This window comes from Dunckerocampus dactyliophorus, chromosome 8, assembly GCF_027744805.1.
Source record: "Dunckerocampus dactyliophorus isolate RoL2022-P2 chromosome 8, RoL_Ddac_1.1, whole genome shotgun sequence".
In the NCBI taxonomy this organism is placed as follows: Eukaryota; Metazoa; Chordata; class Actinopteri; order Syngnathiformes; family Syngnathidae; genus Dunckerocampus; species Dunckerocampus dactyliophorus.
This window is the reverse complement of record NC_072826.1, coordinates 10,666,109-10,689,312: the sequence shown is the minus strand read 5'-3', so window position 1 is coordinate 10,689,312 and position 23,204 is coordinate 10,666,109. Positions and strand designations below refer to the sequence as shown.

Here is a 23,204-nt window from a genome sequence, read left to right as displayed (position 1 = left end):
ATTTTAAATCCTGTCATTTGTCATGATCAACTGTTCTTTCCTCTCTGGCCTCAAATTACACAGAATTACGTTGTTATCTTACACACAACATCCCAATGGAGAATGTTTAATGTTGACTCAAAGGGATACATGTCCCTCTCTCACCCCAAGGGCACAGTGTAGCAAGGTCCCAGAATCCCACACATTAAGCACACATAATACACATCAAATTATGCAGCACTCATGCTGTCTGTCCTCTCACCGCCTGCAACATCAGACTGTCAAGTCAATCACACTCCGTCTCAGCTTGTGTGTATCCATGAGCAGGCTCAGACCATTCTCTTACCACCTCACCTCTCAAAGCTCTGCAAATTTGGTCTCCATGGAAACAGAAGGGGGGTATGTTGACTTTCTGACACCTACTGCCCTATGGGACACCCACTGTCAGCTACACCGTGTGTATGTGTGTGCAACTGTATTGTTATTTAAGATGCTGGTAATACAGAGGAGAGCATAACCATTAAGGGGTTTTTTCCATTATAAAGGCACTTGTTGGCTGTCTTACTGATTTTGGTGTGCGGGCATGTGTTGGCGTGTGTTTATTTGGCACATGCCGCTTCAACCTTGTTAGTTGGTTCTGATCGGCTGCCAAAGCTGAGCCGCTGAGTGTGTTAGTGGGTCTGGCTGGAGAACAGTGTGAAGGAATTCCCTGTTCATTACGGTGGCGAGGATAAAAGCAGTGATTAACCAAAGGAAAGAATGATTTTAAAAAAGGCTGGTGAGTGGGTTCGTTTAAATGGATTATGTCAGCTAACAAAAAGATCAACGTTCCATGCATTTTAACAGTATATTTACCTGTTTTTCACCCATTTTAGAATCATGCTGTAGCATCGCTGCTTGTGGTTGTAATGGCACTCGCACTTATGAGAGAACACAACAATTAACTGTTGAATGTAAGCATATACTGCCAATCTTATCTAAGGTGTGAAATTCAGCCATTGTCCCCTTTTGCTCTGCCAGCAGCAGTCAAGCTAAGGCTAAAGCTAAAGCTAGCCGGAGCAAAGAGCCAGGCAGTGACCCGCTGTTAGCACTTATGAGCAGAGGTACTATGAAGAAAATGATGGAGTTCATGGCATTGGATGACATTTTCAGTCGCTGAACACTTTATTTTTGGTAAGAGGCTCAAATCAGGTCTGCAGTGTAACCTGTTGTGCAACAAGATTCTATTGTTTCATGTGTATTGTTCAGTGTTTTTCAACAAAATAGGATTGAAACCTGGATTTCCCCTAGGATTTTTTAAAGATGTGGTGGTTGGATGCATGGGAGGCGGTCTGCTGCCGCTGTGCATTACTATGGCAGCAATTTTTTTTTTTATATTTAAATTTATTGTCGGAAACAATGTCAACATTGGGGTCGTTTTCAGTGGCTTGAACAAGAAATGCGGTAATTAACTTTGAATACCTTTCTCTCTGGTGTTTTCATCCTCTCCTCATCTGCCACGTGCCAACAGGGCATACAGGCGATTTTGTGTAGTAAAACAGTAAAGCGTAGTAAAAATAATTTATGATATGTGAAAGTTTAATTCAAACTAATTGTGGTCAACTTGTGCGTGAATAATAGGCTATACATGTATCTACAGCAGGGGTCACCAACGTTTTTTCTTGCGAGAGCTACTTTTAGAAAATGAAAATGGCCACGAGCTACTAATTTTTGTAGAAATGATTTTCATACCTTATTTCAACTCAAACAGATCAAATATGCTTGTTTTACCAAAACATTCACAAAATGCTGGTATCCACAACTCACATTTTATGTTTCAGAATACATTTCTTTCTAGTGTTCTCACATTATTAACTGAAAACCTGAATGAAAAGCAGGCTTGCGGGCAACTCATGTGGTTGTGGGGGGCTACCTGGTGCCCGCGGGCACCACGTTGGTGACCCCTGATCTACAGTATACAGAACAGGGGTACTCACACTTTTTCAGCCCACGTGCTACTTTTAAATTAACCAAGTCCCAAAGATTTACCTCCTACTATAAACAGAGAATATATACAGTATATATATATATATATTTAGTATATTTATAAATTTGATTATTTATGTACATTGTTACGGGTGGCCGAGTGGTTAGCATGTTGGCCACACAGTCAGGAGATCGGGAAGATCGGTTCGAATCTCTGTTGGGCATCTCTGTGTGGGGTTTACATGTTCTCCCCGTGCGTGCGTGGGTTTTCTCCGGGTATTTTGGTTTCCTCCTACATTCCAACAACATGCATGTTTATTGATTAATTGGCGACCCTAAATTGTCAATAGGTATGAATGTGAGTGTGAATGGTTGTTTGTCTGTATGTGCCCTGCGATCGTCTGGCGAACAAGTCCAGGCTGTACCCCGCCTCTCGGCCATAAGTCAGCTGGGATAGGCTCCACCATACCCCCGACACCCTAATGAGGATAAGTGGCATAGAAAATAGATGGATGGATTCCTAGCATGCTTGGAAAAATATGTCTCTCAGTGAAAACGAACTGGGGAACCCTGGCCTCAAGTACGCACAATTTGTGAATCAAGAAAATTGTCTCTAAAATCACACAGAGCATAGCTTGTTCACCTTTAGAAGCGCAGAGCAGAAATTAGATAAGACACACAAATACAGTATATGAAAGATTATACGTTTTCCTTTAGTAGTTTAAGTAATAAACGGATCTGTGTGTGGAGTTTGCGTGTTCTCCCCGTGCGTGCGTGGGTTTTCTCCTGGTACCCAGGTTTCCTCCCACATTCCAAACACATGCATGTTAGGTTAATTGGCGACTCTAAATTGTATGACTGTGAGCATGAATGATTGTTTGTCTATATGTGCCCAGCGGTGCAGTACAGGGTGTACCCCACCTCTTGTCTGAAGTCAGCTGGGATAGGCTCCAGCATGACACTGCAACTCTAATGAGGATAAGTGGCATAGAAAATGGATGGATGGAAGTAATGAACAGTTGAATGGTTCTTAATGAAAAAACTATTGGTTGGTTAGTTGGCTCCTTTAGAAAAAGGTTCTTAATCCTCAATGTGAGGAGAAAATCACGTGTGTCTCTGGTGTATTGTGACTGTGGTAAATGTAGCAAATCATTATATGGATTTAAGGATACATTACTAAGTGCTGAAGTCACCCCTGCTCTTCTCACCTCTCTGCTTCCGATGTGAATGTCAAGGAGTTGGGACGTGGCGACAGAGGAAAATGGAAAAGTTGAATACAATTCAGGAGTTAAATAAAAGAGAGCAGGAAATGAACCGAAGACAGTGACAACTGCAAAAAGCAGGAAGTTTGAGCCTCTGCATCTCTACGTACCACACCCACGGTTGCCATGGTTATTGTGCCTTGGCAGCAGCACATCACTGTGTGTGTCCTGGTGAGTGGTGTTCCTGGATGACATCATACAGTAGCTTGCTGAGAGGGTCGACTGCAGGCATCTACAATATTTATAGACACCCCCCCCCCCCATACAGATGAGCTCACTCCGTCACTCAGTGTGACTGGCTATGCTTGGCACACCCACAACGAGCACAAAAGTGGCACACTCACGCAAACCATGCCACGTCCAAATATACCACCCTTTGTATCATTCCCTCCACTGGTCTCGCTTAAAATCATGCATGCCATTAAAGACAGTGATGATTGAGCTACACTTAGTGAAGATTGGAGAAAATAGGAGGCAACACACACAAATAGGGTGTTTTTAAAGCATTTATATACCCAGGGAAAATGAGTTGCCACTGTATGAGTCATAAGGAGAAGGACTGGTTCTTAGCGAGGGATTAAACCATGCAGGAAAATAAGGGACCGCTACAGTTACTGCACACACACACATCCACACATTTATGCAAACAAATGCACACCAGAATGACCTCGTTCCCCCCTAAACATGTGCATGTCACATACACAGGCTTTAAATCCTCATTTCTCAAAATAAACAAAATCATCTCTAGGGAGAGAGTGTGTGTGTGTGTGTGTGCATGTGTGTGTCTGTGTGCATCCATCACGAGATCACAAGGACCCAGATGATTTATTTATGAAATGTGATTTTTCTTCTGGTGCTCCCTTGCCCTATAACTCATGCTCATTCACTCCCATGCACACTCACAAACACACACTCTCACAAACACACACCGTGGCCATCATAGTCTGCACACAGCTCTTAAAAATGATTCGCCTTTAATCTGGTTCATAGTATGATGGCCATGGTGTGTGTATGTGTGTGTATGTGTGTGTATGTGTGCGGTTGTGCTCCAAAGCCTTGTCTACAAGCGGATGTCTACATAGACACGTAGTGGCCTGTACTTCGATAGGTACTGTGCCCCGATTTATCACAGGGTGTGTTGTTCACTTGAAAAATAAACACTACACCTGTAATAGACACCTCCCCTTTTCCCCCTCAGTGGTGCTACGAGGCGGTTGTAATTACCTTTATTAAGATACGACGTGCCTGGGTAGGCGTTGCTACCACACCAAACGCTGCATGCATATCAGACGTGGCATCTGTAAAGCTCAACTTTTATGGTCAGGTTTGAAGAGAAAGTACTGCAGGAGCAATACAAATTAACATTGACCTGAAAGTAGTTAGAAAAAAAGAAGAAGATGAGAGCGTGCCTCGCTGAAGGGGGGGGGGGAGAAAGTTAGCGTTGAGTTGAACAAAAAGCTTTTAGAGTGGATTTATTCAGTGCGGGATAAACACAGCAGGTAGTTTCCAGAAAATACAAGCAAGCTGTTCACCTTTCAGTGAGTGACAGAAGCCATAATAGAATATTTAATATATAATAATTATATAATCTCTAATAATATATATGTACACTACCGGTCAAAAGTTTTAGAACACTCCAATTTCTCTGGAGGAAAAACCTACATTTTTAAGTGTTAAGATGGTCTGTCTCTCTTTTCTTGCCATTTTTGTATCAACAAATTACTGTCTCCAGCACAATGTTGTTCAACTGATGTTCACGAGGGTGTAGTACCACAGTGTGTTCCGAACACTGCTTTTATGAAGACAGAGGAGGTAGTAAGTACTCCAGAACTTGAAAAAACCTGTCGGAATTAGTTGCAGCAACTGCCAAGGCTTGATCAACCTCCATTTCTGCAGAAGAGCTTTAAATTGTTGACGCATTTTGTGGTCCTCGAAACAGGCCTTTTTGTATAATTCTGAAATACACATTATTATTCAGTTTTGGGTAACCTTACCTTTTTTTACCCTCTGTACCATTACCTTTGTACCATTTCAAGCTATTCATTGGACTTGAACGACTTAAATTTCAATAAATAAATGGAAAAATTGGGGTGTTGTAAAACTTTTGACCAGTAGTGTATATATTCAATTAATATATTATCTCTAATAAATGCCTGCCTCTGCTGCTTAGTAAATAGTGTAAATTCCACTATATTAGTAAAACCACTATATCTGCATAAAGTATACTGACCAAAATAACATTGCACTGTGTTGTTATGAGGGTTGTCACAAGATCCCGCGTCACAAGATCTCACAAGATTAAAACATGTTTTCTTCAGAAAAAAAACGTGTGGGCACAAAGCCTGGGACAATAATTCAAACTGAATTAATCGCACAATAAATTAAAATGAACTGGATCATTTTGCCAGCCTAAATATATTGCCGTGTGTATGCGTGTCTGTTTTCCTTGTCTTCCATCTCCAAAGGAATAGAAAGTGTATTGTAGAGAGAATAATTATGGTTTTATATCAATAAAACTATGCACAATAATAACTCTACACTTGTCCAGTGTAGAAAATGCTATATATCACAGACAACAACGTAACATTAAGCTTTGGGGGAGAACAAAAACAACACTACCATAGCAATACGAGCTACAGTGCTAACAGCGCAGTAATTAAAAAGTAATTTTGCATAATAGGGGACCTATAAGATGGGTGTCATGTTGTGGGGAGTGATGCAGTGTGCAATGTGAGCGTCCCAGTTTAATATTCATACCTGCTTTTGGCTGTAATATGTTTGTCAGATGTCCCAGTGCATCTGCTTGTGTGTGTGTTTCCTAAGCAATGCAGAGAAGCGCAAAAGTATTTTAGGAACCTGTGTGTGATAGGAAAGATTGTGTCACACACACGTCTGTGGCGCGCTCACCTCTCTCACATGCTGACACTCCCTAAAGGCTACGATGTTGAATGTGCACATTTATGAGTTTCCACTGGCACGCCACATATTTTTAGACAAGGAGGGGGCACTTGCAGCTGAACAAAATTAGGCAGATAGGGAAAGTGTGTTCCACTGATGGCTGGTGAGGTGCTGATTCTTTTTGGAGTCAAATTTACACATACACCCCCAATCATGGCGAAAATACATTTATAACACTGATCAGTGGACAAATATTAATATTTGATGTTATTCATGCTTTTTTGTTTCATGATAACAGGTGAGGCTCTGGAAAAGCAGCACTTTTTAACGTTTATGTGCTCTGTGGCTAATGGCATAGCGTTTCACCCAGGTATAAGAAGAAGGATAGGAGTGTAGTCGGTCAATTTCAGGCATCAGAAGAGGTACACATCATGGACATGGACATCATGGTATTGTGATAGCTGGCTTTTACAGTTAAAAGAAGTGGGATTGTAAGAAAATTTATAATACTACTGTGTGGGTCAGAGGTCACTAATGTCGGCACACAATTTCGGCTGTAATTCATCCCAAATTTTTGGTGGGCTTGAGGTCAGAGCTGTCAGGTCCGTCCACACCAAACTCATCCAGGTATGCCTTTATGGACTTTGTTTTGTGCACTACAGAGGCGCGATCATGGTGGAACACAAAAGTTTCCCACAAAGTTAGAAACATACGATTTAAGATGAAGAATTCAGTTTTAGGGGGAACTATCCCAATTCCATGAAGAGATGTTTTGTTGTATAGCTTGTGCATATTGAGCATGTACCTGCCATGCCGTTGTCACCACAGTCCGCCACTGAAGCCCTATTGCGGACACACACACTAACACACACATGCCGTGGTGTTGAGTTACGTCCTGTCGTTGCAGTTTTGCACAGTGAAGGTCAAGGGCAGCATGCCTGACCTCCACAAATACACCTCCTCCAGTGTATCACCGCAGTGTGGGACAGATTGGGAATGATGCTGGAGACGCACTTTGAGTAGTGTCCCTTATTTACACTTTGATTCAATATAACGACCATTAATATTAATGCAGCTGTCTAGCATGATCCACTTTGATCTACAAGGCACACTGAGTGGGTTTGTGGGGTCTCAGGAGTACGTATGTGTTACTTTGTGGATAGGATGTGTCTGTTCCTTATGTGCAGTGCTGTATGTTCAAGTAATCAGCCAGACTTGTGTGTAACTGGGTGTCTATCAGGAATGGGATGTTTGTAAGTTAACAGAGCCTGAATTATGTAGTTTTATTTAGATGCGGGACAATAAAAGACGGTTATAAATAGAAACATTTCTGGGACAGACTACTTTGTGAACATCTTGGCACACACAGTGATCGTAAGAGCATCTGATGCAATGGCAGTCGCAACACCACACTGGGATCGACCAGGACGCGGCGAAGGAGAGACTGAGCGATTAGGGTGACAGGGGAGGGAAACAAAGCTGATGTAGCTGCTTTAAACAGGCAGGAGGGCTGTGAAAAAAAAAATCTGCTTGGCAGGAGGAAGAAGGCCAACAGGAGTAAGGAACAATATTACCTTTCAGTTTTCTTTGTACTATTTATAGGATTTTAATAGATTTAATTACACTTACATGCTTGATCAGCAGTCATTATCCGGATTAGCTCCAAACTGATAAAAATGCAGACAGCCTCATTCAGGTCACACTCATTTGTTTACTATCACACACAAGGACATGATCCTTGGGTCCTACTTTTCCGAACAGGTAGATCTCCCTAGAGAACGCAGGGTTGTTTCTTTTGGAACATATTTACATTTTGTGTGCTTATTATCCACAATGCAACCGTGAATGTCAAACACATGTATTCCATCACGCTGTTTTTTTTTAAAGATTTCAGAACAGGTTTAACTGTCATACATACATACTGTCATACTTTTCTACCACTTATCCTGTTCATACTCAAGTCTGAGCTGGGGCCTATCCCAGCTGACTTTGGGTGAGACGGAGGGTACACCCTGGAACGGTCCCCAGTCAATCACAGGACACATAGAGACAAGCAACCATCCACACCCACATTCACACCTATGGACAATTTAGATTCTACAATTAACATGCATTTTTTTGGACTGTGGGAGTGCGCGGAAAAAAACCACGCAAGCACACGCAGTGCTCTGAGATCAAAGAGTTGAACCTACAACCTCCTTACATTCAGGCAGAGATGTTTCACCATGCCACCTGCACATACAGGGTGTCCCAACAAAACATATACACATTTTAAGTAATTGTAAAGTAGATGCTTATTATAATTATAATTAACCTAACATGCATGTTTTGGGGATGCGGGAGAAAGCTGGAATACCCGGAGAATATCTCCGGACTGTGAGGCAGACATGCTAATCACTATCCCACCTTGCTGCCCAGTTGGCTTACAGCCTTGACAGATATTTCAAACAAATATGCCAGCGGTGTGTTATCATTTATCAAACTGTGTTTCCTTGTAATATTGTTTAGGTGGTTAAGGCTACAAATGAAAAATGTCATTGGGATATTAAATAATGACAAATTATCAATTATTATGGTATAAAATTAAGTGAATTAAATGATTTGCACGATACCATTTCATTATGTGAATAAAAAGTGATAATAAGCCTATTATAAAGCTACAACCACATGCCACTGTCTTGGTTATTATACCATGTGGATGATAATGATGGGGGATGGGTTTTAGGGGCGGTGCCCTCTGCCTCATCCTATGTTCTGATGAATAATGGCTGCTTTCCATCAAGAGAAGATCCAGCTGCGATTAGCAATGCTTGAAAAAAACTGAGATAAGGGAGCGCAAAGGAATGGAGGAAAAACAGGAGTGAGCATGGAGGAGCTGAGCTGAATTGAGTGTAAAAGAATGATTTACGTGTAGCAGCAAGAGAGAGAGATGGAATAAGGGAAAAATTGGTTGACTGAACAGAAAGAAAAAATCTCCCATTTTGGTGTATTGTTGTGTGAAAAACAGCAACTTGACATGAGTTGCTGTTTTTTTTTTGTCAGGAATTGATGTGCATGAGCTCCTTGTGGGATTTCCGTTTTATTTCAGAGAATCGTTTTACCTCTGACCATACTGCCAAACAAACACACCAAAGTGTTTATCATTAACATTTATCGTTAAGTTCCAGCCATCTTTCCCCAGTTAACATGGGCCTAAATGACTATTTGTATGTGATTTCCTACATGTGGGTTGTGAGAGCTGCACTTCCAGTAGGTGTCACTGTCTCACCACAAGCCTGTACAGGAGTGGTCCATTTGGCTGCTCAGTGGACCCACACGGAGGCTCCAGGGTGCACTGAGATGTCAGTTAATGGTGGAAGTCACCACAATCACTAAAGGACGTTATGATTTGTGGCGACTTGTCTGTCTCAGTAATTCATCTTCTTTCTCGCACAAGCACACACTTTCTCTCCGCCGAAGCCTTGTTTCCGTGACAACCAGGTGCAGCAAGTCGGCCTGTTGTCAGAAACTGTTTTTGCTTCTTTTCTGCATTTTTGTCATCAGCGGAGGTGCTGATGAGAGCTATATTGTGATGAGCATTTAATTACAATTTTAAAGATTAAACACGGAGGTGTGAATATGTCATTGAGTGGGTGAACACGATGAGTGATGAAGCATGAACAAGCCAATAACTGGATACAGTTCAGTAATGAAAACAAGACATGCCAGTTGTAACAAATTGGTCATGTCTTCATCACAGAAACAGAAACCAATACGTGCGACACACCTCTTGCATCTTATTTCATGATTTCATTTTGCTTAATGCAACTTATGCACTCAGTCTAAGGCGCATCCACGTAAAGTGGTTTCTTGAAAGATTAAGTCCCTCACTGCAAGCTTAGTTGTGACAAAACGCCCTTCTTAAAAACTCATGATAAAGTGGAATTGAAATAGCTGTGATTCAAATTAAAACAACTCAAAGTTGTGAAGCAAATGCTAATGTGGTACATCTTTAGATTGACAAATTGGGCATGAGTTATTGATTGCTGATTAACTGATTGTTGCATTCCTAACATTTCTCAACATTTATTTACATCATTATGTATAAATATACTTATTTTGTTACAGTTGGCTTGTGCATTTAAATGAGGATTATCCGTGAGCCTCAGGCTCTGATTCTTTTGCACTGACACTTGTGACTTTTGTTTAAACCGTATGCTCCCAAAGTGGGGTACGCGTACCCCCAGCAGTACGCCAATTGTAATAGGGGGTCAGTGAATAAAAATGAAAAACAATTATTGCCAACACTCACAATTACGAGTGGGCCCAAACGCCTCTCGGAGCAAGGAGAACAGAGCAGAATGGTGACAAAGCATGAAGTTGTTCATTGCTCTGTGTGCATCACATGAACAAATAAGAACGTTTGATGATTGTTTTGTGCATTAAGATTGGTTCATCTTGAAGATTTCATTTATATTGGTGTCCCAAGCCCCCCACGGTGCAGCGGCAAAAACCTCACACCCCAAAAATGAGGCTTTATCGTTGGTTGCATGTATTTTTGTACTTTGGATACTGCTATGTTGTGATTGGTAAACTTTCCCCTTCAATTTGCTATTAAGTTAATCTGCAGACTTAAACTATAGCCATCGTGAGTGGGCAAAAAAGCAATGCTTAAATTCAACCCTTTCAAACAGAAGTATGCCAGCGTTAGACTGGAATATGTTGGATCATTACTTATCTATTTATCAGTGCTCATGTTGAATATTTTCTTACCTCTACTAGTGCAGTTGCTGTATTCACTCAGATATGGTGCTCTCTTAAAGCACACATCCAGGCTTATTTAGTTAAAATTATAAAATTAAAATTAGGACTGTCTAGTGACTGTCTATTTTTTTGTATCATTTTAATTGCAGTTTATAAATTAGTCATGATTAATCACATTTGCAACAATGTCTGAAATATGCCCATTTTGACTGTATTGTATGAACTGAAAGATAAATGACAGGACAGTATTATATATATTTAACATAATGCATTTATTAACAGCTCCAAATGAACTGAACATTTTAAGCAAATTTGAACGTGCTACGCACCATAAGGTAATTTGTTTTCAGTGTCTCTCTGTAATTCCTCTGAACCAGGCTATAAACTGGAGTTACACATATTTACAGTCAGATCATTTTCAAACGCAGTTCAGTAACAATAAAAATGTATCCTCCACTTTAATTGACTTCCGTTGGGTCATCTTAGCCACTGTTCTTTTTGTGTGGAAAATATGGCAATGGTAATGGTAATGGTAATGGTTTCATTTGTTTTGAAATGCTACATTGGAATGCATCACATATAACAATACATGTTGTGAAATGTTAATGAATGTAATCCTTCCAACTGCATCGTTCTTCGTTTGTGAGATGTAACTTCCACATTTCTTGTGGTGATGTGATCTTTAGTATTTATCGAGATCCTTGATGTCTTTCACAATAAGCGCTGTGACCTCTTCTGGTCCTCCGTTTAGCTTGACATACTGTAGATCAGGGGTCACCAACGTTTTTCCTTGCGAGAGCTACTTTTAGAAAATGAAAATGGCCACGAGCTACTCATTTTTGTAGAACGTACCTTATTTCAACCCAAACAAATCAAATATGCTTGTTTTACCAAAACATTCACAAAATACTGGTATCCACAACTCACATTTTATGTTTCAGAATACTTTTCTTTCTAGTGTTCTCACATTATTAACTGAAAACCTGAATGAAAAGCAGGCCTGTGCGCACCTCATGTGGTCGTGGGGGGCTACCTGGTGCCCGTGGGCACTGTGTTGGTGACCCCTGCTGTAGATTTTGCAATTGGTGCTACAAGTGCCTTGAATTTCTTCCTGCTTCCTCAAGTCGCGTGCTTTCTTGGAGATGGCAGCTTTGCGCCTGGTCAGATGCTCATTCATGTCGACGTGTGTACCTTTCAGCTTCTTTCCCTGTTACAGCATGCATTTTCTCTTGTTGAACATAACGATGATGACGGGCGTGGCGTTATTTCTGTCATGCAGTGGAATGCATGGATTGACGTGTCGTTATCTACCTCCAACTCCTTTGATTGTATAAAGTTGGCAATTTGTTGCTTCCTGAAAGCAACATCAATGTCATCTGGTTCTAGTCTGTTCTTGACTGCCCTGGCATGTGACCTGTGTGTAATTCAGAGCCCAGTCAGGATTACATCATTCATTTGTGCATGCTGATCCATCTCGTCAATTTTGTCCTTCATTTGCTCAATGATTTTTTTCCTTTGTTTCTTTCCCAGTGTCCCAGCAAGGCAGCGTTATCATCCTATAGTACCTGTAGTACCTTGAGAGCAGTGCAAGATGCTATATAATGCAAACTCCCTGCCCTCCAACGGCATGCTTGGCTCTGTTGAATGTGGCCTTCTTTCTCGGAGTTCATCTGCAGCCAAAATTATGCGACAGAATCATATTGCTTTTGGTGTGGCATTGTAGCCGGTTAGCTAACTTGCTAGCAGCAGTTGGCACTTATAACTTTATTTCAACGAATCCGTACCTCTCGCCAGTCCGAGTTCAAGTTGGAGATGTCAACACGCTATTCTAGTCTTGGGATCACGAACTGTAGGCCAAAATGCAAAAGGCAAGGGCCAAACAAGTGCGTAAGTGTAAACGTGATGCTCCTCGATGTAACTTATATACCAAAACATGTGTTCAATAATATTATCCAAATAATACCTCCCTGGCGGCGTTAAATAAAGTTGAGCATGATTAGCTTTGTAAAGGGGGCATTAGAGAATGCAGCTGTATCTCATATTGTGGCCGTGGAGATAATGGCGTGACTCATCTGTATAAATGTCATTGTAGTCATTCAGTGAACATTGAATTAGGCCTTAAATATATCAAATATCAAAAATGTCAACCTTCTGGTCATTCCAGATGGCATGTGAAGGGATTACTAAAGCCGCTTGCTTTTAATTTGCCTGTATTACTGCAGAATGCATTTGGTTGCAGTATAAGTATTTTTGACTGTGTCATAGAGGAAGTATGCCCCACACAGCTAGCCAATGTCCTCAAACTATAGGCTCAAATTGACATGCATTGTTTGCAGACATTAGCTGATGAGGTCCATGAGTATAAAATCGCCGGAAGCGCTTTCAGACTGCAGTCATGCACTATGAAACCCTACTGAGAGCGAAGGAACGTTTATAAATAGAATGAATCAGTCGGCACAGCAGTGTCACGGTGGATGAAAATAGGGCTCTTGAAATTGACTGAGCTGTGATTGGACATTTTTTTGCGAGGCGTTTTTTTTCCCCCCCCATACTAATTCTTGGCATTAGTTTCATTCACATTTATTAGGATCGTGTGTGACAGCAATTGGGAACAGGTGGCCCGTCCTCCTATGAACCTCTCCCGTCACTTCCTCTATCAGCTGATCACTGCAACAAGCTGCCCGCTCACCTCCTCCTCCCTCTCTTCTCTAAATGTGGTCTTTCTCTCTGATCAAAAACCCAAATGTACCTCAATCCCCTTGACTCTGCCTGCCCTTGTTTCCCTCTCTCGACTCTCCCTCCCTTCCTCCCTCTCTCTTTCTCAGGCCAGCAAGCAGAGTGTTGTGTCGGAGGGCAGAGGGAACAGCATTAGGGAACAACTCGTGAATCCACTTTTCACCATCCTTTCTTGCATCCTCGCTTCCTTCTTCTATCTACTTTCTATCTCTCTGTTCATGGGGGTTCTGTTTGTGGGATCTGCTATGTGTAGCCTCCACCATGAATTCAACGGTGAAGATCCACCTTCAGAATGGGACCCACTTTAATACCTACATGTACCAGGTACGGCACGGTATGGCGGAGTGTGGATATTAGCAGTGAAGGATGGTCTCCAGTGGAAATAACTCACAGATCCTTGGCTGAGTATTGATTTCGCTGCTGATGACTTTTTTTTTTTTAAGTGAGACATGGCCTCCTTTCCTTCTTTCTCCCTATCCTACTTTTTTCTGCATGCTTCAGTCAGGCTGCCATGGAATGATTGATGGTTCAAAGAGATGCTCCACTAAGGCTTTCTCTCTAGTTGATGTGGGATTTTGGATCTTGTCGTATTCCACTTTTACAAGGCGGCAAACTCCATGTGTCATGCAACGAGCGGGATTCTCTCTTCAGCTGTACCATGTGCTTGTCTGGCCGCGTGTTTGTCGCACACAACAAAAAACCCTTTGTGTTTCTCCTCTCGGCCAAGGGGAGAAACACTTCCTCTCTCATCCTTCCCTCTCTTCCCATGTCCTTCTTTTCGCTGCAGGTTTTGTTTAATGAAGAACACTGGGACACACAAATGGATGCTATTCTGGTCTCAGGCCTTCAATGGGCACAGAGGAGAGACCGAGACACTCAGAAAACTCCTGCGCATGTTCTGATTTAAGGAAAGCATTCTTTTAATATGGTTGAAGACAAAGCAAACACACTAGAATATCTTTATGAGATGAATTGACTTAAGGTTTGCAACAAGTAATTGTTGTAAAAAAATTTCCAGCTTGATTATTTTACTTCCCAATAGAACCTTAGAGGTTCCACTCAGTAATCCCTCGTTTAGTGTGGCTAATTGGTTCCAGACCCGACTGTGGTAAGTAAATTTCCGCAAAGTAGGGTTCCTTATTTATAAATGGAATATTTTCATAGTTCGAGCATAGAAAACGTGTTTACGACCTGGGAATATGGTTTTTGACATTATTAGAGACCTCTAGACATGAAATAACACCCCCATAGTCACCTGTGCACTCGTCATAGCCAATATAGTATAAATAAGACTCATGCTCATGTGTGTTACTATAAATGTGTTCCCTAGGGCACCTGAAAGAGAGGCGAACAGGAAGTGACGTCAGTGGTTCATAGTTGTAGTTCAGCTTTGCCTGGTAGTCCGTGTTATTATTAGGGATTTTTATTCTAGGTATTATTGCTCCTGTTGTGTGATAATAATAAAAGCCTGTTGTTCCGGCGATTAAGTCTGATTGCTGTGTGTCTCACTGAACATTACAGTACCGCTACTGACACCTAGTGACCAGTGCAGAATAGTACATTTCATCAACGTCTTTGAATGCCTTATATTTGTATTTTAGTTCATTTAGTCGTTTTTATACTTGAAAATTCTTATTCTTATTCTTATTCTAATTTAGGCTAAAAATATGTAACATTTGCTTGAATAAGTATATGTTTTACTAATAACAGGCCGTAATCAACCATGAACCATGAACCATCAACCATGGTTTCTTAATATATTTATGAAAAACCGTGACTGAGTGAAACCCCAAATGCATCCAGTTTACCTAAGCATACACTCCATTTCATTCACTGAAAAAATAGTTTTCTGAAATCTGACGGAAGCACTTTTTCAATAAAATCGCCAAAGTTTTTTTTGCCTGGAATAAAGTGCGGACATGATCAAGCAAAATACTATCAGGCCATTTTTACGTAACAATTTAACATTCTTAACTGATATATAAGTCTAAAAATAAGTTAACCGCTGTTAATAATAAGTGAAAACAATAAATTGGACTGGAAGCCGGAGTACTTGAATTGCTGCATCTAGTTGCTTCTCTCCGCAGAGTGTATGTCTGAGTGGCCTTGCACATGTGTGTTTGCATTTAGGGACATCTGTAGTCATTTGATAAAACTTGCAGTTGGCATCCTACTGAAACACTTCACTTTCTTGATGCCCTGTTGCCATAGCGATGGTGCGCAGAGCAGCATCATAGCGGCAAATTACTCACACGCAGGAAAAGTGTTAGGTTGGCAATTTGCGTCATGAGTGCCGTGCTAGTTCAGAGCTGTAATGGGAGAGAAGACCTTGTTTTTCTACTGATTTCTCACCGCTCTCATTTATGGATGTGTGATGCTTGAATCATCTCCGGGCCCCGATCATTGTCAAGTTCTTTCTCTGGACCATTCATTCATGTTTGGTGGGACATTCCTTGTCAAATTAGCATCTACTGATAAGATAGTTCACATGCCCAACCATGTTTTTTTACTATGGTACGAATACAGGGGAACCTGCAAGGTTGAACACAATCCATCACAAGACTGTTTTTATCCTATAAGACATGATGGAAACAAAAACGCTTTTGAACTAATGTTCATAAACTTAGCATTTGTAACTGTCTCAGTGTAAAAAGAAGATATTATTGTTCAAAATTAAGGCATAAAAACAATATGTAATACAGATTCAATGTGTGTTACTGCTTTCAAAGTTTGATTTTACATATGTTAAAGCGTGTGTATTCTAATCTTTTCTTCCGCTTCTTGTGCTGAATTCTGATCAGGTACGCTAAGGTCTTGTTTTGCATCAGTGTTGCCAAAAAACAAAGAAAAAGCAAAACACACACCCACAATGTAACTCAGTTGCTTGCTTTTCCACTGTGGTGGAATTTCCTGAATTTCACAACATCTAGGCCTTCAACTTCTGAGGTTCTGAGGTCTATAAACACAAATCAGTAAGACACTAAAACGAGAAAAAAAGAGAAGCATGTGAAGTAACAAGTTGACAGCCGCTGATTGAATGGGGTTTGCTTAGCCACATAAACATACAATTTTAATTGAACAATTTTATGTGGGAGGAGGTCATTTTAATACCAAATATTGCTAAGACTTAAGTTCAGTCGATTCAAATGAGAAACACACACACATTCAATGCTTACCAAACACACACACACACACACACACAGGGATAGACACTTTTATGAAAAATATATTTTTTTATATTGCGTGTGTGATTGAAGCTCGTTTTTTTTTATCTCGCTGCACTCCAATCTCTCTCCCTCTCTTAGCACACACACACACACACACACACACAGCATATTTTTCATCCTTTAATCCCAAACTGCTTAAGGAAGCGAAAGGGAGCAATCCCTTTACAATGTCTGGGCTCAGCAGTGTTCGCTCACGGCTTGCTATCTCACAATGTGGTTGGAGGCAGAGGAGCTGCTTCCTCCAGACGCCCAGAACCTTCTCTCTGCTCTGTGTGATATACCCTCTGACAGACGTCGACGTCGCCTTGTCAGCCGGCTACACTTGTTGTGAAGTCGAAGAAATATCTCGGGATTCTTCAAAGCTGACATGGTTTTGGGGCGGGGGGAGGGGCATAGTGCCCACAGTCATGCCTGTTTGCATGCCTTTGTGCCAGAGGGAAGACCCTCCTGAGAAATTAAATGGAAATGTTTATTTGTCTAGACAGTGATGCATCATTTTGTTATGTACGATATATCCCTTGCATTGTGTTATATAAGACTCCCAACCAAATGAATGCATTCAAAACCTTTCTGTTCTTATTTGTCGGTTCATGTTGCCCCTATTTGTGTTTTCGGAGAGTTCATGTAAAGTGGACTGCTCCCAAAAGGCAGAAGGATGAGTGGATGAACTCGAGAGTCAGTGGCCCGTTGAGTCTTTTTGCCGTGATTGAAAGAGACGGTGAGCGCCAACATCTGTTGGTGGATTTGGGCTGAGCTGCTTGTCTATGTGTGCACCCCTGTGGAATAAGGCAAAGTCAATCAAGCTGACCTGTTTTCTCTTGCATCCCCGCTGTCACCCCAACTCAGCTGTCTGTTCTTGGCTGCAGTCTGATGTGTCGGGTCAGAAATCTAGAAACATTTCAGGATGACCTTTATAGAGCGAGAGATGGACTTATTACATGAGGATTAGACGTGTGTATACATGTCAGCAAGGCTTTTGACAGATTAATTAGCACAATTTGACCATACTGACCCCACAAAATACATCCTACTACTGCCACTTTATCGAATTACCATTAACAACACAAAAAAGTATACATTTTTTAATCAGGTTTTCTACGTACTGCATCGTCTTAAAATTAGCATTATAACTCCTCGCTTGAGGAGGAGTTATAATGCAAACAGCTTCCCCTGCGGAGAAGCTGTTTGCTTACTTGTCTTTTTTTTTTTTTTTTCTAAACACTTTCTGGTGTTTTTTTTTTTTTCCTTTCAGTGTCAATCTGCCGCATCTCCGTAATGTTCTGATGACGTCTGTTTTTAATTAGATTTTTGTGGATTTTGCTGTGGGCCAATAAAATTCCAACTGTGGCCTACATATGACCCCAGGCTGCACATTGTAGACCGTTACATTAGATTGAATGACTCGTATTCGGAGGAGGAAGACAGATCACATTGTAGTAAATCATTCCAGTGTATGGTGAAGATCTGTGTAAGGTTACAGTTACTATAATGAGTTCATATAATGTTTGGCTAGACTCCAGGAAACAAATGTGTGTATATGTTCTCTGAAGCGAAACACTATTGCTGTGTTTTTGTCTACTGCATGCCAGAAACAAGGAAGGAAAGTATAAACCTCTGAGTATTGATTTGGACTAAAGCCACAAAAGCACAGAGAGAAGCAAACACAGGAGGCAAACAACGGAAATAATAAAAGCGTTCGCCTAAAATTGAAACTGCATCCTGTGAAAGTCAGGTATGTGGTAAAAAGGGAGAAAATACAGCAAGATAACTGGTAATTTAGTTTAAATTCATTGATTAAGGCGACCAGTCCAGGGTGTACCCAACTCTTGCCTGAAAACAGCTGTGATAGGCTCCAGCACACTTGCGACCTTCGTGAGGACAAGCGGTACAGAAAATGGATGAATGGCTGAATGATTAAGGTGTGTGTGATCCACCTTTTGCCCAGAGTCAGCTGGGATAGGCTTCAGCTCACCATCTACGATAACTAAGAGATGACTTTCAGATGTGTTTCATCTGCTCATCTCTCTGTGGCACACAGGCTGGATGACAAGAGGGTTCACTCTGCATCTGTCGGTGTGCATTGGTTCTATAGTGGAATGAACGGAGAGAGTGGGCCAATTAATCATCTCATTCAGCCTCTTACTACCAGTGAGTGGATACAGACGGTTTTGCCGTTAGCTTTGTGAGGCAGCATACGCTTCCATAAATGAAGGTGCAGAAGCGATTGTTTCTGAGGCGAATGCCACAGCCAACAGCGCCCGCTCACAGACGGTGTCGCTGGCTACATTGCAAAAACATACATAAAGGCAAATTCTGTGTCAAGCTAATGTCTCACACAAGTACACCGTACACTATACTTGAGTACCTTCTAGTGGTTCAAATGTGAATTACACCTCTCATGACAATTAATGAAAAAAATGGTCTCAAAAAATGTCGATAAAATCGATTATCGACGATAATTTGTAGCACAATTATTGACCAGCAAAATGTGTTATCGTGACAGGCCTACTGCTAAATGCTCGTAGTGTTTCCTTGATACAGCAGCACTACCAAACGTGGACATTGTTTTGTCTGATTAGTCGAATGAGATGCCGAAGCATTCAAACTGGCCAGTGAGTTCTTAGAAGATATGTTTGGTAAAGGAAAAAAAATACAGGATCCGTTTGTTTTTGTACTGTTGTTGTGTTGCCCTGTCTTTAAAATTGAAAGTAAAAACCTTCTTAAAACCTTGTCTTTTTAACCAACATAATTGGTGAATGCAGCACACTCACAGTGCAGGCCAAAATTGTGGACACACCTTCTCATTCAATGCATTTGATTTTTACATTGTTATTTCTCATAACTATGAATGAAAATATGTACACATGTACATTAATTATGTACTTAACAAAAAAGTGTGAAATAATGATCCTTCAAAGTAGCCACTCTTTGCTTTTTTGATAGCGCTGCAAACCTTTGGTGTTCTCTCAATGAGCTTCATGAGGTAGTCACCTGTAATGGTTTTCACTTCACAGGTGTGCCTTGTCAGGGTTACTTAGTGGAATTTCTTGCCTTATTAATGATGTTGGGACCATCTGTTGTGCTGTGTGTGTCCAAACTTTTGGCTTGTACTGTATCATCAGTGCACACACGCAGATGATTGTTTGATGTTGCCAACATAACAGGACATGCCCCAATAGTCCACGCTCAAAAAACTTTATTTAGTATGGTCAGATTTGGAGAAAATATCACATTAGCACTGACAACTACATACAGTACGTAAGTAGCGTACATACCTTGTATCCCGGTTCAGTATCGGTGTTGGCACATACCAGTTTAATGCACTGTGGCAGCGTTTTCAGGCTGGGACAAAATGCACATGACAGATGCTGAATGTGCTCTTATGAGGAGGGACTTTTTTTTTTTTAAACTACACTCTTACATCGGAGTGGGGGGAATGTGCATTTTTGAAAATATCTGTGTTCATGCCTCCTCATTCCTGCTTGAAATTTCTACTTTCTGAGCCTCTGAGGCTGTGAATGTATACTGACTACTGATTGGATGAGCCAGGAAAAGGGAAGGGGAGACAGCTGGTATATGTGTATGGTTATTTTGGCGTGGGTGTTCGTTTCAGTAAAGTCATTGTTGGGGGGAGTAGTTGATACCAGAAGAATTGCTTAATTATGCAGATCTCTGCAAGCATTTTTGGTTCAACTCAATTCTGTTTTCCAAGCAGTTCTGCGGGCCAAATGAACTTGCAGCACGGGACAGATGTGGCCCACAGGCCTGAGTTTGACACATGTGGACTAGACTGTCACGAACGTGTGCTGCAATTCTATCGATGCCGCAGAGTCCCTCGGTGGCATCCATGTCCACTTGCTTGTACCCAGATGCTGCCAACTTCACAAGATGAAAGCTTAGCATGTTGATGGGTGATACAATATTAACCTCTGTATATATGTGTGTGTGTGTGTGTGTGTGTGTGTGTTGTGTAGGAGTTTGCCACCCTTACCAAGGAGCTGAACATATGTCGAGAGCAGCTGCTGGAGAAAGAGGAAGAAATATCGGAGCTGAAAGCTGAAAGGAACAACACCAGGGTATGTGTGTGCGCACGTGTGTGTCCGTGCATACGCTCTGGTGCATATGCCACTGACAAAGACATTTTCTTTGAATCTTTGATGTTACTGTGGATGTGTTTTCCTCTACACAATACAGTATATTATGTTTGCTGCGTGCATGTGTGTGTGTGTGTGTGTGTGTGTGTGTGTGTGTGTGTGTGTGTGTGTGTGTGTGTGTGTGTAGCTGCTGCTGGAGCACCTGGAGTGTTTGGTGTCTCGTCACGAACGCAGTCTCAGGATGACAGTTGTGAAGAGGCAGGCCCCCCCACCATCTGGAGTCTCCAGTGAGGTGGAGGTTCTCAAAGCCCTCAAGTCACTGTTTGAACATCACAAGGCTCTGGATGAAAAGGTGATCACCTTCAACATGATGGAAGAGCTCGGATAATACAGACCCTCTAGAAACAAACTATACTAGCACTCAGCAAACCCCTCTCCAGCAACCTTTCTGCAGCGGTTTCTGCAATTTGCAGTGCGTACTCTGACAATAAAGAAGCAAAGCAGTGCAATCCTTTTTATAGTGAAGCCACACAAACACAAAAGACAATGATCTTGCAGGTCATGTTTTTGTACTTTTGTACTGTGTGTGCGTGTGCGGGCTAAACAGGTGCGTGAGAGGCTTCGCGTGGCTCTGGAGAGGGTCTCCACCCTGGAGGGACAGCTTTCAGCTACCACGCAAGAGGTAAGGCGGTTTCTGAAAGTGTGTTTGATTGAATGTGGGAACTAAAACATCTGTTCAACCCCGTCAGCACACATATACCCATGTCCTATCCCAATCATGCTAGGTGGCTGTGGTGCAACTTAGGAGGCAGGATGTATCCATCATGATGTCACCACGGGTTCTGATTGGATGGCTGGATGATCTTTGTTATAGGGCATCCCATTTTGATACTACAAACTTGCTATAATAGTGATAGCAGCTTCAGTCAAATCAAATTCTATATGTTTTATTTTAAGATTTAAAGCCTGGCGGCCTAAAAGAGTTGTGTTTCGGAAAGCACTGTAAGTTTTGTGGTCTTCTTTTCTTTTATTCTTCATTACAGCTGAACATTGTGAGACAAAGGAAGGACGGAGACTCAGTGGAGCGGACAGATGGATCCAAACCTCCATGGAAGGTCTTCCTGACTGTGTGATTGTTTTTCTGCTCTGTGCTTTTATTTTTTGTCAGCCTACAGCCATTGCCTGTCGTCTGGCTTGACTTCTAATTACCTCCCACCACCCACTTATGTCTTCTGCTCTGTGATACTAACGCAGACTCCGTTGGGGATTGTTTTGTACTTTTGGCTACAATTTCGGAACGAAAGTGAGATAAAACTGCAACAATAGGAGACATTTTTCATCAGAAATCAATCAAAACAAAAGATTTTTTATCAGTTTCGAGTGTCTGAGGCTTTTTCCAAAGACAAGATAGGGAGAGAATCACCTGGTGTGTTTCATTGCACGGCTTCAAACAGTTTGCTGGTAGTACACATTGTGTTTTTGGGATCTGTGTTCACAGTAAGGCAAAGTTATCCAAATAACTTGGGCTGCCCACTGTGTTGCCCGTCTGAACATGGGTCTCTTAAGGTTTGTTTAATTAATGTCCCGGCTTTCACTTCACTTTGAGCCATGAAGAGAGGAGAAACATCAAAACAACAACATGGCGGCGTAACCTCAAAAATCCCTGTTTGCATAAACACACCACGCCAGTGTTATCTAGGTCATCAGTCTTTACAAGCTATCCAAGTTGTTGAACATTTGCATGTATAAAACTTACACAACTCAGACTAGTACACATTTTCACTGCCTAAAAATGTGTGCATGTTCATTAATTTTGTACATCTACTTTGCAGCGGCTACCCAATGGCTCCATAGATGTTCATGATGATGGCAGCCGTGTGTCTGAGCTTCAGGATCTGCTGGATAGGACCAATAAAGAGCTGGCCCAGACCCGCGACCACTCTGCATCTCTTAATGGCCGCGTGGCTGAGCTGGAGGCCGAGCTTGCGAGCGCACGCCGTGAACTGAGTCGCAGTGAAGAGCTATCAATCAAACAGCAGAGAGAGCAGCGGGAGGTGAGAAGAATAAATCAAAGTTTTTATTTAATTTTATTGGAAACAATGTTAGGTAAAACCAACGACGTAACAAATGCTAATAAGATCATTTGTTATGGATGAGAGGAGACTAATCGCAATTAATTCCACTAATGTTGTTAATCTTGTTTTAATGAGTATTACAATGACTGAACCTTTACTTTCTGACCTATCGATGAACACGAGCTATTACAGTCAACATTTTTTTTAGGTCCACGGTATCACGGT

The 23,204-nt window shown here is 41.5% G+C and overlaps 1 protein-coding gene across 5 annotated transcripts in view; it reads left to right on the top strand.

Annotated features, from left to right (window-relative positions):
- ppfia4 (PTPRF interacting protein alpha 4) overlaps positions 1 to 23,204 on the top strand; it is a 56,489-nt gene that overhangs the window by 18,273 nt on the left and 15,012 nt on the right. For 2 of the 5 annotated variants that reach the window (XM_054784523.1, XM_054784522.1), the window contains exons 3-7: positions 20,785 to 20,886; positions 21,092 to 21,256; positions 21,512 to 21,586; positions 21,948 to 22,019; positions 22,737 to 22,958. In XM_054784523.1, the coding sequence (XP_054640498.1) occupies positions 20,785 to 20,886; positions 21,092 to 21,256; positions 21,512 to 21,586; positions 21,948 to 22,019; positions 22,737 to 22,958 (636 nt within the window). Of the gene's footprint in view, positions 1 to 13,475; positions 13,908 to 20,784; positions 20,887 to 21,091; positions 21,257 to 21,297; positions 21,587 to 21,947; positions 22,034 to 22,736; positions 22,959 to 23,204 lie in introns of those variants that run through there. The other 3 variants (XM_054784525.1, XM_054784524.1, XM_054784526.1) reach the window with 3 other exon arrangements.